At 40.6% G+C, this 14,537-nt stretch overlaps 1 protein-coding gene across 1 annotated transcript; it reads right to left on the reverse strand.

Annotated features, from left to right (window-relative positions):
- Positions 1 to 1,238: 1,238 nt before the first annotated feature.
- LOC118420788 (organic cation transporter protein-like) lies at positions 1,239 to 14,083 on the reverse strand. The gene is made up of 12 exons (XM_035827780.1): positions 13,691 to 14,083; positions 12,457 to 12,607; positions 11,828 to 11,931; positions 11,156 to 11,310; positions 9,544 to 9,712; positions 8,939 to 9,077; positions 8,709 to 8,794; positions 8,213 to 8,347; positions 7,897 to 7,976; positions 7,479 to 7,581; positions 6,550 to 6,762; positions 1,239 to 2,915 (listed from the first exon to the last, which is right to left on the reverse strand). Exons 1-12 carry the CDS (start codon positions 14,071 to 14,073, stop codon positions 2,819 to 2,821), a joined length of 1,815 nt encoding a protein of 604 aa, XP_035683673.1. The 5' UTR covers positions 14,074 to 14,083; the 3' UTR covers positions 1,239 to 2,818.
- Positions 14,084 to 14,537: the final 454 nt, after the last annotated feature.

Genomic DNA, 14,537 nt, shown 5'->3' on the forward strand with positions numbered 1-14,537 from the left:
TTGCTTTCACCCATTTGTGTGCTCCATCTTTCCTGCTTTGCTTCCACACCTCTGTTTTTCTTTGTTGAGTGTTGTTTACTTTTATTTTCGTTCTTCCTGTTCCTTTTGTGCAATTTTCTCAGGTTTTCACTCTTCTTTTCTCTCTCCTTTCCTTACTTGCACTTTCGCACTTCTTTCTTTCATCTTTTCCTTTTGCTCTCCCATATTCATTCACTGTCGTCAATCTCACAACTTGCAGATGCCGTTCTTCTCTTTTTCATTCTCCTTTTTAACATGGTGTGGAACCCTATTATCTTCAGACTCTCTTTTATCCTCTATTTGTGTAGAGGACGAATGAAAATCTGCAGCTATGATAGGTTTACATACAACATACTTTTTTTCACCCATAATGTATCTATTTGCATGTTGTTATCTCCAAGCAGTTGTATGGCAATGCATGCTTGTTTGTTTGTTTGCTTTTGTTCTTAGTTACTTTTTCCATTTGTACCACATGCTGTATTTTCTCTCTTAGAAGCACACCTCAAATGAAAGCATAGCTGGAGTTTCCAATATCAGATGTGTCAACATTTAAACATGATAAAATTAGTGAGGGTGGAAAGAAATGTCCGACCATGCCTCTTTTTTTTTAACGTATACTAGAAACATCGTGATCTTTATCTTTTCAGTGTATACAGTGTGCTTCTTATAGATTGAATACAGTGTAATAGATATTCTATTGCGCTGGAAGGCCAAAGAAAAAATTTACAACTTGCTATGCCTTTTTCTCAAGTTTAAAAATTTTATATGTTGTATGGCATTTTGTTCATACATACCTATGCTATCCGTCCAACAGTTACTGTATTAAAGAAATACTAATAGCTGGGCTTACTAATGACATATTATAATGTTGTTAATTGTAGAGTATCACATCATAGATCAGTTCAAATAGTATGACAACAAAACAATCTAGTATGTGTTGGTGTTCTTTTTCATGTTGCCTTTTCCAACCTATTAACAGGATGTAATTGCAAGTTGCCCAAAACAGCAATAATCCTCCAACGTATATCAGGTTGTCTTATTGTCATACTGTTTTGCCCTTAAGTCTGGATGGAGAATATGACTAACTTCTCAGAATAGAACTAACTTCTCACTTCCTACCAATAGATGCTGTACTGTACTATTATTTGACTCAACATTTTATTGTTGCATCTATAGTGTTTACTAGTAAAAGTTCAAACTCAATAGTTGTAAAACAAAAATAGAGGTAGAAACTGCCCAGTTTATTATGTGCCAGAAATGGAAACTCCATTCATCATGTACAGAGAAATAATGTAGTTTGGACCATTGTTGGAAATGATCACATGATCATGTGCCTTTATCAAGAACAAACCATGACAGTTGCTTTGTATGCTTATTTTCTTACATATAAGGCCACATCAATTTAATTTGTTGGTTCTCGGATTTCCGCCCCATTTTTTTCCGATTTGAAAAAAAAAAATTTTGTCCCAAGAAAAATAATATAGGTTTGCTATTACAGACCTTTAAAAAACCCCATTCCAGGGGCACATACTGCTGATAAACCAATCAGAGCGCTTATTTGCAGTCACATGATCAGAACAGTGGTATAAAATCGAAGGAAGAGATTCGTTGGATAAATAATGCCATGAAAAGCTGAAAACTTGACTACTTACCTTGTTTTTTTTTGTGTTATATAAGTTAATCGCAGACTTTTTGCAATTTTTTTTTCTTTTTTTTTTCGACCGACCACCCCAACATTTTTCTGAAAAAATCCGAGAACCAAGAAATTAAATTGGTGTGGCCTAACGTTAGTACTAATACCCTGTAGTAGAGTAACCCAAATTGTTATATTTTCATACACACATTATATTTTGATGCATAGATTTTCTTCACGTTAGATTTTCTATTAAACTGCAAGTGGGAAGAACCCACCCAAAATAGTTTGGTTGAGTGATCTGTACATGTACCTGTAAGATTTTGTAGTATTCAGTTATGACATGTGTCTTCCTTTTTACTGTTATACAACAATGCAGTAAGGAAGCATTTGTCGGTGTATGTGTGTTGTACCAAATTTATCACGTAGAAAATTCTTCATATTGTAAACTGTTATACATTTAGACAATATCAGATGTTCCATGGAAACACTCATGACATTACTGTGATATCCAGTTGAAATATGGAGTTTCCACAACATCCAAATTAGAAGTTGTCATAATCTGCAGAACACTACACTTATGACAGCATATATTTTATGGTAGCCATCTCTCAACTGATGAAGTCATACCTGCTACTGATTACTGATGTCACCTTGACAAAGGAATGGGGTTAGGTCTTATGGGCTTATTACCCCACAAAGGTGCACATACATATACAACCACATGCAGATAGAGGTATCATATAGTATATAAATCACCCACATACAGAGGCAAACACACAACCTTAACATGCATATACATACCCATAGACTTGCATACAAACTGCACATGCATTCACACCAACACCAGAACATTTCCCAATTGATGAGAAGTGTAGGTGTATATACAATGGGTGCTCTCCAGTATCAAGTACTGGCACTGGTGCATTTAATCATTATACACAAGATATTTTAGTCACTTAAAGCTGAGGATAAGAAAGTAAAGTTAAATACATGATGATGACATGTCCTTGACTCCCTATACAGTTAAGTTATCAAAGCAAATGTTTGTTATGTGAAGTGTTGATAAGTTGCATGTTGGCAATTAGACAGGCTTTGAATGCATAAAAACTTGCACTTAATGGAGACCACCCAGCAATTTTGGCTGACGTCCCTTATCTATATCCTTCATGCCTTTGTGTCTTGGACCCTGTCCTCCACCTCAACGTTTCCCTTCTTGAGTTTGAGAGCAGTAAGGGCTGAGTCTATCATCTTCTTGGTAACGCTGGAATAGAAGAGAGACACAAAATGAACATGAAATTTGTCCGCAAATACTTTATTGCTGGAGAATGACTGAAAATCAAAACTGGTTCACTCGGCAAATTCAACTGGTCAATAGTGCCCCGAAACTTCGAAAGTTATGTTATTTCTTGGTTGTGAGTAAAGAACTTTTTTTGCCGGGGCGCCGCAGGCGCCCGGCTTTGTCCCCGGTTTAATGGTTCGTCCTTGGATGGGTCTGCTATGGTCGCAAAATGTACCGTGCGTTTTTACGACAATTCTCAGCCCTTCTCAGCCCTTCAAATAAACGCAATGTACCGTGCGTTTTTACGACAATTCTCAGCCCTTCTTAGCCCTTCAAATAAACGTTGTAAGAATACTGTTTATCCATGACCTCTACTCGTACAGAAAACATTGCAGCGCTCATTAGCAAAGTCTAGGAAAGGAAAATGTTTCTTGATTTGCAGTAAAACACTGGTCATGTAACATTTGAGGAGTTGTCGTTAAATCGCACGGTTCATTTTGCGATAGCGTTGACGGGTCCGGGTATTTAGCGGAATAACCCGGAATAACCCGGAATAACCCGGAATAACCTTAATAAAGGATGAAAGCTACCGAAATACAGTGTGCTTTGATAAGTTAAGATCGCAGAATGCAATATTTTGGCATAAAATAATGTATATATGGCCATGGGAACAAGAAATATTACGGTTATTCCGGGTTATTCCGGGTCATTTCGGGTTATTCCGGTAAATACCCTCACGGGCGTTGACGGTGCGGAGGAGGTGAGATTTTTATCGTACAGAAATTGGTACAGTTTGTAAAGTTATCTTTCTGGAATTCGGATGTATTAAAATATAACATTACATTCTAAGGCGTAGTGTCATGTGAGTAAAATGAGCACGACATTTGACGAAAGATTTTGTGGAGGGTATACAGTCAAGTTTATTGTGCAACGATTGGAACAGTTTACGTGCGGGTGGGAGGGGGGCGTGCGTCTATATATGCAGCTGCAGGAGGTCCTGCAGGACATTTTCGATCGTAAGAGTAACGTACAATTTGAAAAGATAGTGATCATGAATTCGGACACATTGAAACATATTTCCAAGGAACGGTATATAGTTTTTTTAGTAAAACCAGTGTGTGGGGATTGACGAGAATTTAGATAGTTTAATGGTGCACTGTGCTTGAGCCGATGCGAGGCATTATGCAGGGCATTTTTGATTGTAAAAATATCGTACAAGTTGAAAAGATGGATCGGATTCTAATACATTAAAACATACATTTCCAAAGAATAGTAGAAAACAACGGATTGTAGCTAACTGTTAAACAATCAGCAAAGCAGTTGGCAAGATGTCACACCTGAACTTTTGTAGATTTTTGCTTTTTGTTGGTACTAGTAAGATGTTATGTGATCAAGACAATATTTTCTTTCTGTTTCAGTGACGCCTTAGACTGTTCTCTGCTATATATACAAGTGACACAGTAATATACAGAAACTTACAGCTAGCAAAAGTCTGTACTCAATAAGATTTTACACAGTACACATTTATACTTCTTCTGCTGAAATCTACGCATTACATTTTGCATCCAACCAAAGAGGTTTGAAAGAGAGTCCTTGATCCAACCAAATTAGACCTTGAGACCTATTAACAGATCATTGATCACTGTGCATTTTGCACATACCAGACTCAATCGTGCCACTGAGCACTGCATTTTGCACACACCAGACCAATTGTGCCACTGAGCACTGTGCATTTTGCACACACCAGACCTATCGTGCCATTGAGCACTGTGCATTTTGCACACACCAGACCTATCGTGCCATTGAGCACTGTGCATTTTGCACACACCAGACCAATCGTGCCATTGAGCACTGTGCATTTTGCACACACCAGACCAATCGTGCCATTGAGCACTGTGCATTTTGCACACACCAGACTCAATCGTGCCACTGAGCACTGTGCATTGTGCAAATAAAGTCAAGCAAAGAACACATATATTGTGAACAATGTGTGAATCTATTTTATCGGGAAAATACCACCAAGGTGACATCATTTTCAGTGGAGATAATAGAGGCAAACAATGCACTGCAAATGCTTTAATGGCAGTTGTTAACCACAGTACTTGCAGACAAGCAATTACCTGGACAAGTACAGACCTTGATGGTGTACTTTTTCAAGGAGATGCACTATACACCTACATAAAACCATCACTAAGATCTGGTGTGGAGTTCCTCTCCGTTGATGATATTCCAGACTATTTGCAACTTTACAACAATACTGTACGTGTATCAATAAAAGAGTCTTACACTGGAGACATATTTGCCACAGAAGCAGTCTATCCTTATTACACCTTAAAGAAAGCCCTAGAAGCAGCATTTGCTGAATCCAACACTTGTCTTTTCATAACAGCACATGGAATAACTGGTTCAACAGTAGCATTGTTGCACGCTGATAACAAGTATTTTGTTTATGACTCACATGCCAGAAGTCCCATAACAGCATTGCCAGATAGCCATGGCACTTCTACTTTAAGCATGCACAGTTCAAACAGCAATCTAGTTTCATTCTTGCAACAACTTAACTGGAACACAACATGCAATTTTGAGGTTGTCCCAGTACAAGCAGAAAATGTTTTCTTATCAGTTGAACCTACTGGTATACACATTATCAATCTGACTAGCAATGTTTCTTCTATGATTGAGTCAGAAAACTGCTTTCAAGTTCAACAACAACACACATACACCTTGGTTAAACCAGAGTTTGTATCTACGAAAGAGAACCTACAACAACCAAACACAGCATTTCCATTTGCACCACATTGTAACCAAAGTACTGGGAAAAACATTGTGCCATGCACCACAAGCAAACATCCAAGTGCTATGCCAGAGAACAGGAATGAAGGCCTCTTGAATCAATTAGTAATGTCACCAAATGCAGCATCAAATTTAAATGATAAAAAAGTGCAAGGTCTTGCAATCCAAAGCGCAATATGCAAGGACAAACAAGAAAAACAAACCTATCAACAGAAGACAGAGAGTCTTGCAGAACAAAGAACATCATACAAAGCAAAGAAAGCAAATGAGACCTGTGAGCAGAAGAAAGAACGACAATGCACATCCGGGACCTCTTCCCGCCTTTGGCTGTGGTCTCGCACCGGAGTTTCTTTTACGATTTTTATATCCGGCACACAGCGCACACAAGGGATACAATTCCGCCCACAAAAGTACGCCGGAAAATCCAATTATACCAGTGAACAAAGGTTTCCAGCCAACTTCCCATAGATTTTAGATATAAACTTCTAGTTTAATAATGATGCACATTTTACTGGAACACAACATGAAATTTTGAGGTAGTCCTTCCAAATGCGCCCCGGCCAGCTTTTTTTAAAAGCTTTCTTGTTTCATATCATTCAACATGAACTATACTCAGTGACCAATAGATATAATAATTATTGCCCGTTGTACTTATCTCTCTCAATAGATTAGGATTTTTTTCAAGCGTAGCAAAATTTAATGTCCTTAATACTATAATAGCTCAGTTACAAGATCATGCTCTTCTTCAAACACGTCTATCAGACACTGAACGTTTTAAGTACATCAAAAACAAATTCTGTACAGCTTTTATTAAAAGACTCACCCCCTCCCAAACTCCTCCCCATCCTCCAGAGTCTGCGGCAGTTGCAGACCTTTAGTCTCGGGCAGCAGCATGCACAGCAGCCCGGCCAGGATGGTCATGATGCTGAACAGCAGGTAGGGTGCAGGGCGCCACACATCCGCTAGGAGCCATAGGAAGGGCGAGATGGTGGCGCCAAAACGGGCGGCCATGGAGGAGGAACCCATACCGGTGTTTCTGAAATGGCATTGTCAGCAAGATTAGCCTCTTTAGCAGGGTACTGATGTTCAACCTGACGACAGGCCATGATATGCCCCCAAAAGCCTAACCCGTATGCCTACTAATGCTCCCGTTACATTTCAAAATCCGGACCCGATCGGGTAGTTTTTGAAAAGTAAGTAATAAAGCATGCAAAACGGTAAAAAAAAAGAAGGTAAAACAAATAGACATGGCCATACATGTACGTCGTGTACACTCCTTGATTGACACTTTTATTTTCCGTTCCCGCATCCCGACTGGGTCCCGGTTTGGAAATATGAACCGTAGCATCAGCTATTTCGGAGGCTACAACAAGATAGCGGTTTCTTTTTTTTCTTTCGACCTTTCGTGTCTGCACCTCTATATGAGATGAAGATTTGTTCAACACAACTTGCATATTTCTCTAAAATGAAACTGTTGTTTTTCATTCCATACCTTTTCTCAAACCATGTCAAACAAGGAACTGCAAGATCTAGGGAGCTTGGTTTTGCCTCAGAGATAGAATATAAAGGCCGGTCCAAATGATTCTGTTCTTCTACATGATCATCATCATCATCATCGGTCGACGTGCTTACAAACGATGGGATTATACCGCCCCTTACTGGGTGACATACTCTTTCGTTGGCTAATTACAAGACATGGATGCGCCAGGTCTCCCGTTCTTCTACATTTCACATTTTACGCTCTAAACGTACCTGACAACAGTAGGGAAGAGCTCTATGGAGTAGATCATGATACCCTGAAACCCTCCGGTGATGCACAACTTAGACAGCATCGCTACAGCCACACGGCTGTCACCTGGTGAAGACATGCGCCAACATGTCCCGTCAAATCACGTTTTGGAAGAAAGCGTATAATAGCAACGTATCATTTCTGACAAGAAACTACTGTACTGAATTCTAGTTCATGTAGTTTCTTGTCAGAAACGTTCGTAGAAAAATAAAAGCAGAAAGGAAAAAGAAGTCATGATCATTCCGGCCACGAACCGTCAGTTCTGAATACTTCCATTTTGTTACTAGGGCGGAGAAGATTAGACAAGTAGTTTAACGTTATACATATTGTGCAAATTTTGCCTTTGCAGGGCAAGACCTGGGAGCGAGATTGACCTCTGACCTGGTGGGAGGACGGTGACAATTATGAGTCCCAGGCCCGTCAGGAACAGGTAGGTGAAAACTGGGATCTTCCGCCCGAATCTGCAGTGTAACAAAAACGACGTCGATCATCATTTGAGATATTCAAAGTCCAAAGTTAATGATTGGTTTGGCGGAAATTTAAAAACACCAGCAATGCACACATGGACATATAAGACGTCAACCTTTTCATTATACCAGTCTCGTGTAACACTGTATCCCGCCTCACATCCTGTCACTCAAACACGTAGACCTAATACAATACCTCCTTTTCCTCGTAGGTAAAAGCGCCCCCTCACCTCTCCTGTAGGTACAGCAGGGACAGGTAGCCGGGGATCTCCATGATGGAAGAGATAAGGAAGTTGAGGTAGATGTTTCCGCTGAGGTCCGTGATGTTTAGGGAGAAGCCGTAGAATACCAGACTGCACGTGAACCTGAACGGTCGCAAACAGGTGAGTGTGGAAATATTCTCCACAATTATAAGGAATTCATAACAATTTTATCAATATATACTTTGCCACTTTCACGAATTTTTATCAGTATTCGTTGTGATTGAGACAATGATGTTAAGTCGTTAACGTTAAGTCGGCAATTTAGACAAAGTTGCACCAATTTACATTTAGTAACAGCTTGTCTAGTATAGTAAACTTTACCTCTAGCAATTCCTTTTCACCTTGAAGCTCACAACTGTTTCCGGTTTGGTATTTAACTATTCTGCAAGTTTTATTATTTCAATACCCTCTCTCGTCCCTAAAGTAGTCATATTTGTAAGACAAGACATCACGTGATCCTTACCAGACGTAGAAGCACTTGAATGACCTCATCCTCATGTTGGGCGTGCGCAGTAAGTCTACGATGCTGTACTTTCTAGAAGCCTCTTCCTTTTAAAATAAGACATATGTAAAGTTTCTGTCAGTACACAGAGTGTGTACATAATGAAGAAGGATGCCTTTGTCTTCATTGATTTATGCCCGGTGCTACGTGCACTTTTAAATTCATCAGTTAATTAGAAAATGTTCCATTACCTTGATGGATTCGGGATCTCCTGATACGAAAGCTTCATCCGGGACTTCGACCTTGTTCATCCTCGCCATGCTCAGTGTGATTTCCTTAGCCCTCTGCTGATCACGTGACATCAGCCATCGCGGACTCTCCGGGCACACCCTAGATATGAAATATAATAATTGTTCTTGATTAACGGGAAGATGATATACCTAGGCGTCTGTCATTATCTGCCATAATGCACAAAAACAACAATTTAAGAACATGTACACACACTGGAAGATCAAATATTACAGATAGTTTATTACTACTAATGCAAATGAGAGTCTGATTTACATATTTGATGTAAAATTACCATAATTCCATTGTGGTAATTGGTGGGAATTACCTACTTGGGACATGTGTCAGTTACTAGTAGCTAAATGTGTACACCACTATGTATAGATTATGTAAATATGCGATTTATTTTCATAATTTTTTCGTGGAATCTTAAGCGAGCTCGGGGATGTGGCAGAAGCTAACGTTGGCAAGGTTTAGGCTTTCCCAGCACAGTACAATTTTGTAAGACACACCCACGACTAAGAATGTTTCCAGTTTGCTATCGCAACGTTCTCGAAAGTTTCCTTACCAGAAGTACGGAATAAAGAGTAAGTTTGGAAGTGAGATGGCGAGCTGCAGCATTCTCCAGTCGCGGATCCCGTACGCGATCCCCGCGAAGATGATTTCACCCACCGCGAAGAACAAGGGGCGGAACACGCCCACCTTCACCCGCTCACTCGGGCCCACAAACTCGGCAACTGGAACATAAGACAATCAATCAATCAATAAGAACATAAGACAATATTGATCAACTGTTTATGATAATCAAGGCTGGGACAAATTATCTCACTTTAGAGTGTCCCTGGCACTTTCCCTGCAACCGCAAAAGGTAAATGTTTTCTTTGAATAGGAAGCACATTTATATAACGTTATAGACATATTGCTTCGAGCTTCAGAGGGTTCGGATAGTCATTATTATGTAACAATATACTGTATATGTCACTTATTTGTAGCTTGAATACCATCCTCAGTAGTAACCGCTGACTCAATCCTTTCGCTTGCTACTCCGTGGTTCAAGCCAGCGAAAGGATTGAGCCAGTGGTAACTACTGAGGGTGGTACGCAGGCTAACTTTTTACCTTCGCCAAGAAGGTTATATTTTGGGTAGCGTGTGTTTGCATGTATGTATGTGTGTAGAACACCGGCATAACTGGAGAACGCCTAAATGGATTGTATTGATATTTGGTATGTGGGTAGATCTTGATAAGACCTGAAAACGATTAGATTTTGGGCCCCCTAGGGGCTTGTTACGGTACTGCAGCGGAACTTCCGGGTTTGATATCTCAGGTTCTGGATATGCTGTGGTCATGATTTTTAAGTGGTAGATAGCTTGTGGGACCGAGAGTAAGTAGTATAGATTTGGGCACCCTAGCGGCTTGTTTTGTAACTGCAGGGCAGGTTTAGTTTCAGACTTTGAAAGGGAATAACTCAAGAAGGGATTGACGAATTGTCATGATTTTTTGTATGTAGATAGCTGAAGTGATGCTTCATATAATAACATATTAAATATGCAAATTAGAACCTAATTTGCATAATTAATTAGAAAATTGTCTTAACAGGCTCAGTTCAATTATAGGACCATTGCAACATGTGGCATTTGTAAATGAGAAAAAAAGAATATTTATATATATTTATTATGCAAAATAAAGACCTAATTTGCATAATTAATGAGAAAATGCTATAATGTCATTGTGGTAACTGACAGGAACTTTCGTACTTGTAGCATTTGAAAGTTATGTGCAGGTGAACATCGTCAAACATAAATTATGTAAATGAGGTCCTCATTTGCATAAATTATCAGAAAATGCGATTAAGCCTTATTTCTTAACATAGATTGTGTACGCCTTTTGTTTGGTAAAGGAGATGACCAACTAATATAATTTATGCAAATGAATTCCTTATTTGCATAATTAATGACAAACAGAATCAATACAGCAGTTGTAAAGGGTAGAATCATTTGGCGAAGGTATGGGGTCGTGGAACTCTAGTTTATTGGCATATTATCAAATTTTCCCATTGCGCTCAGTCAGTATAGCTCGGCAATACGTATACTTGGGGCTGATGTCTAAAGCTACTTCTGTTGGTGTGTATGAATGTCCTACGTGCTCTAGTTCAGTGTTGAGTCTACGTTAATTGTTTTACCCATCACACAAGACACGATGATGACCCCTGACGTGGCGGCGCCCACGAAGAAGCGGAAGATGACGAAGAGAGCCAGGTTGGGTGCGAAGGCAGCGGCCACACCGAACACACACTGGATCAACAAGCTCAGGAGGTAGGACGGGCGGCGGCCCAACCTGGGGGTGATAGTGTGTACAAAACATCCCCTTTGAATGCGCAAAGTCGTTATTCACCAAGCCGAGGTTGGGTCGGAGGGGTAGTAGTGGTCATGATTCTTACCGCTCCCTTCCCCGGTCACTACTATCCCCCGACCCAACCTCTGCTTGGAGAATACAAAGTCGTAAAGATGGTATCCTTTTTCCTTTGCGCAGAACCCACGATGTGTATGAGCTTTATAGATTCAGACATACAGCAATTTCCAAGCAAAAAACAGAATGAATTGAAAATTGAATACTGCATGATTGGCTTAGCCCCTAAGGCGACGCCAAAAATCTTTGCTCTTCACCTCCTATGGAAGCTGTAGACAGTTTAAAAGCTGTATGTATGACACGTCTTTGTAGTTTATTTCATGTGGGTTATACATCTCTCTGGTGTTTGTTTGTCTCTATGTCAAGTAAACGGACAGGCGGACAAGACAACCTAAACTACAGTTAAGGACAGTGTACGCTAAACTACACCTTTCTCCCACCGTACCTGTCCGCCAGGTCCCCAAACACCACCGCTCCCACCATCACCCCCACCATGTACAGGGCTGTGGTCAGGCGCTTCAACCAGCCGCCTGAACACACGATGTCCCACTGGAGCACAGGGAATACAGAATGCTTAGGTTGACATCTTGCAAATATATCTTTGAAGCTCTGACCATTAAATCGTTGGGTATTTGGTAACGCAAAGTAGTGCTAAAGGATTACTATCGGTCGAAATGCAGAAGTCAGAAGTCGTTTTTTTGTTCAATTTTTTTTCATTATATGGACACATTTGATACAACAAATCCTCAACTACATGTACGTCTAAAACTAAGAAGACGACATCCGTCGTACAAACATTGTTTTGCAAGGTTGTATGTTTTTTAGTAAGTGATTTCAATTTCCTACCATGATGCATCTAGATGGAACCACCATGATGGTAACATTGGTTCCTTACGAGGTTTGTCCTCAGTCGACCTAGGCCTGTCACCCCAGGGTTCTGCGTCTTAAAATGTGATAAGAATTTTTGTGGGCCGTACCAGGGTAATCTTGAACTCTGAACCCTTTGTGACCATGTGTGTGTGAACTGCCAGCATGATTGGTGAATTTCTTGACTCATTAATCGAGAATACTGACTTCTGTGACTATAGTAGACGTGAAGGTGGTACAGTCGTACTCCCACCCCCTGTCACAGCTGATGGTCCCGCCGGCTGACAGACTCTCGGGGGTGTGGCTCTGCCAGAAGTCCGCGTAGCTCACATTGTAATCTTGTTCTGTAAGATTATACCTGATAGGAAATGAAAGAAAATAATATCATGTATATTAAATAGTCTGTATTCTACAGCACTACTAAGACACAGACATGACACGTACGCGTGGTGTTTTGCGTTATAATTTCCCGTCTCTAATAATGAAAGACAACACCATTTGTGATATAAATAATTGTTAGTAATAGCTTTAAAAAAGTCAAACAGTTTCTTGTTGTCGTTGTTAACTTCGATGTGCCTAGGTCCTCCTATAGCACACCAGTATTGTTTACTGTGGCGTATTTTGGTCCACAGAACCTAAGTGTGAAAACCTTGTGTAAACATGTTTCTATTTCATGACCCAGTGTGTGTCGACCTCAGACACTTATGCGATGAAGAAACAAGTTAATATCTTGCCTAGTACTACGACGATACCAGACGTGAATTGAACTTAAATGTTAGGCTAGGGGTCGTGACCGTTAACGTCCTTGGGGTCAGACGTCAAGAGCGGTTGGTTTGGCTGATCCACAAGAAAACAATCTTGTATCCGCTACGTACAGGGTCATCCTAGGCTGTTTTCATTAAAACGACCTTTCGTGACTTTTCGTCTTTCAAGTATGCCAGACAGACCTTTTGAGAAATCTTGACCTACATAAACACGAACTGTTGCGCGAGGTGGAGAAAAAAATCATGTTTTAATTTTGTTTCTCTCAACTCCATGCACGCCGTGTCGGTGTCTCTCAAACAGGGTCAGTGGCCTTGGACTTGACGCGGCACAGACTTGACCTTGGCTTCAGTTGAACTTAACGTAAACAACCGTATTACGTTTCAAAGGCAATCAGCCAAGAATACAGATTGAAAGATTTTCTGATACACAGGCCGGCCGATACTTGGCTTCGACATTCTGGACATAGCTTTATCAGGACTAAACGGATTAATGCCTTAAACATGTCCAGATTTACGTTCAAGTTATCTACGAATTCAGCGATGGAAATAGAGATCTTCTATCTATTCAGTTGATTCTCGTTATAGCTGCATAAACTTCAAGTGGCCGAAAGACTAAAGTCATATATGTTTAAGCTATGATCAAGACGTCCTACATAGTTTCTTTTACTAGTTCTCACCTTGTGCACTGACGGTATTGCCGACTCTCGTTCTTCTCTTGAGTCCAGGGGATGCTCATCTCCAGTGCCTGGAGAATTGGCTGGCAGTCTCGGCTTGTGACGAGCCCGGGCACCGCGCAGTGGTAGGCGGGCACGGCGGCCAGGAACACCGAGGCGACCTGGTGGAAGCCCACGGGGATCTCCGCGAAGCACATCAGGAAGAGAACCCATCCCTGGTACAGACCGAACTCACCCAGATACTTGGTTAATATCTCGTCGAATGGTAACATTGTGTCTTCTGGGTCTGTGATTTCTTCAGCACTTGTTCCTCCAAGGCGAATCGTCCAGCAAAGCGTCTTATTTGGCGTGGCACCAACAAGTATTTCTTGGCATTCTTTAAGCATTCACTGTTTGCCGTCATGGTCAGTTCTGCAGACCGGGCTTTAGGCTACTTGTTCCACTTGTCGCGACGTCCAATTCGTTCGACTCGCAAAAACATCTCACTATCAAAATTGCTGTCGTTATTTCATTGACCTTGCCTTCTGAAAAAAAAACGTGTGGAACCATGAACGATAGACGCAAAAGGCTATCTTGTTGATAAACCAACAGTCATGTCGATGTCATCTTCACTTCATGTATTCTGAACAAAACGCGTTTATATGTTGATGATTATCTGATAGAATGTGTTGCGATGTTTTCCGTAACCCTCGAGCTCAACACTACATGAATGGAATATTGGTCAACGCGTGCCACTTATTAACAGACCGGTTTGACATATGACCCGATCGTACGGCGTACAAAAGTCAGGGTTCAAGGTCCATAGAAGCTAAAGTGAATTCGCACAGTAATAGGTAAAAACTTAAAGATT

This window comes from Branchiostoma floridae, chromosome 8 (assembly GCF_000003815.2).
Source record: "Branchiostoma floridae strain S238N-H82 chromosome 8, Bfl_VNyyK, whole genome shotgun sequence".
Lineage (NCBI taxonomy): Eukaryota > Metazoa > Chordata > Leptocardii > Amphioxiformes > Branchiostomatidae > Branchiostoma > Branchiostoma floridae.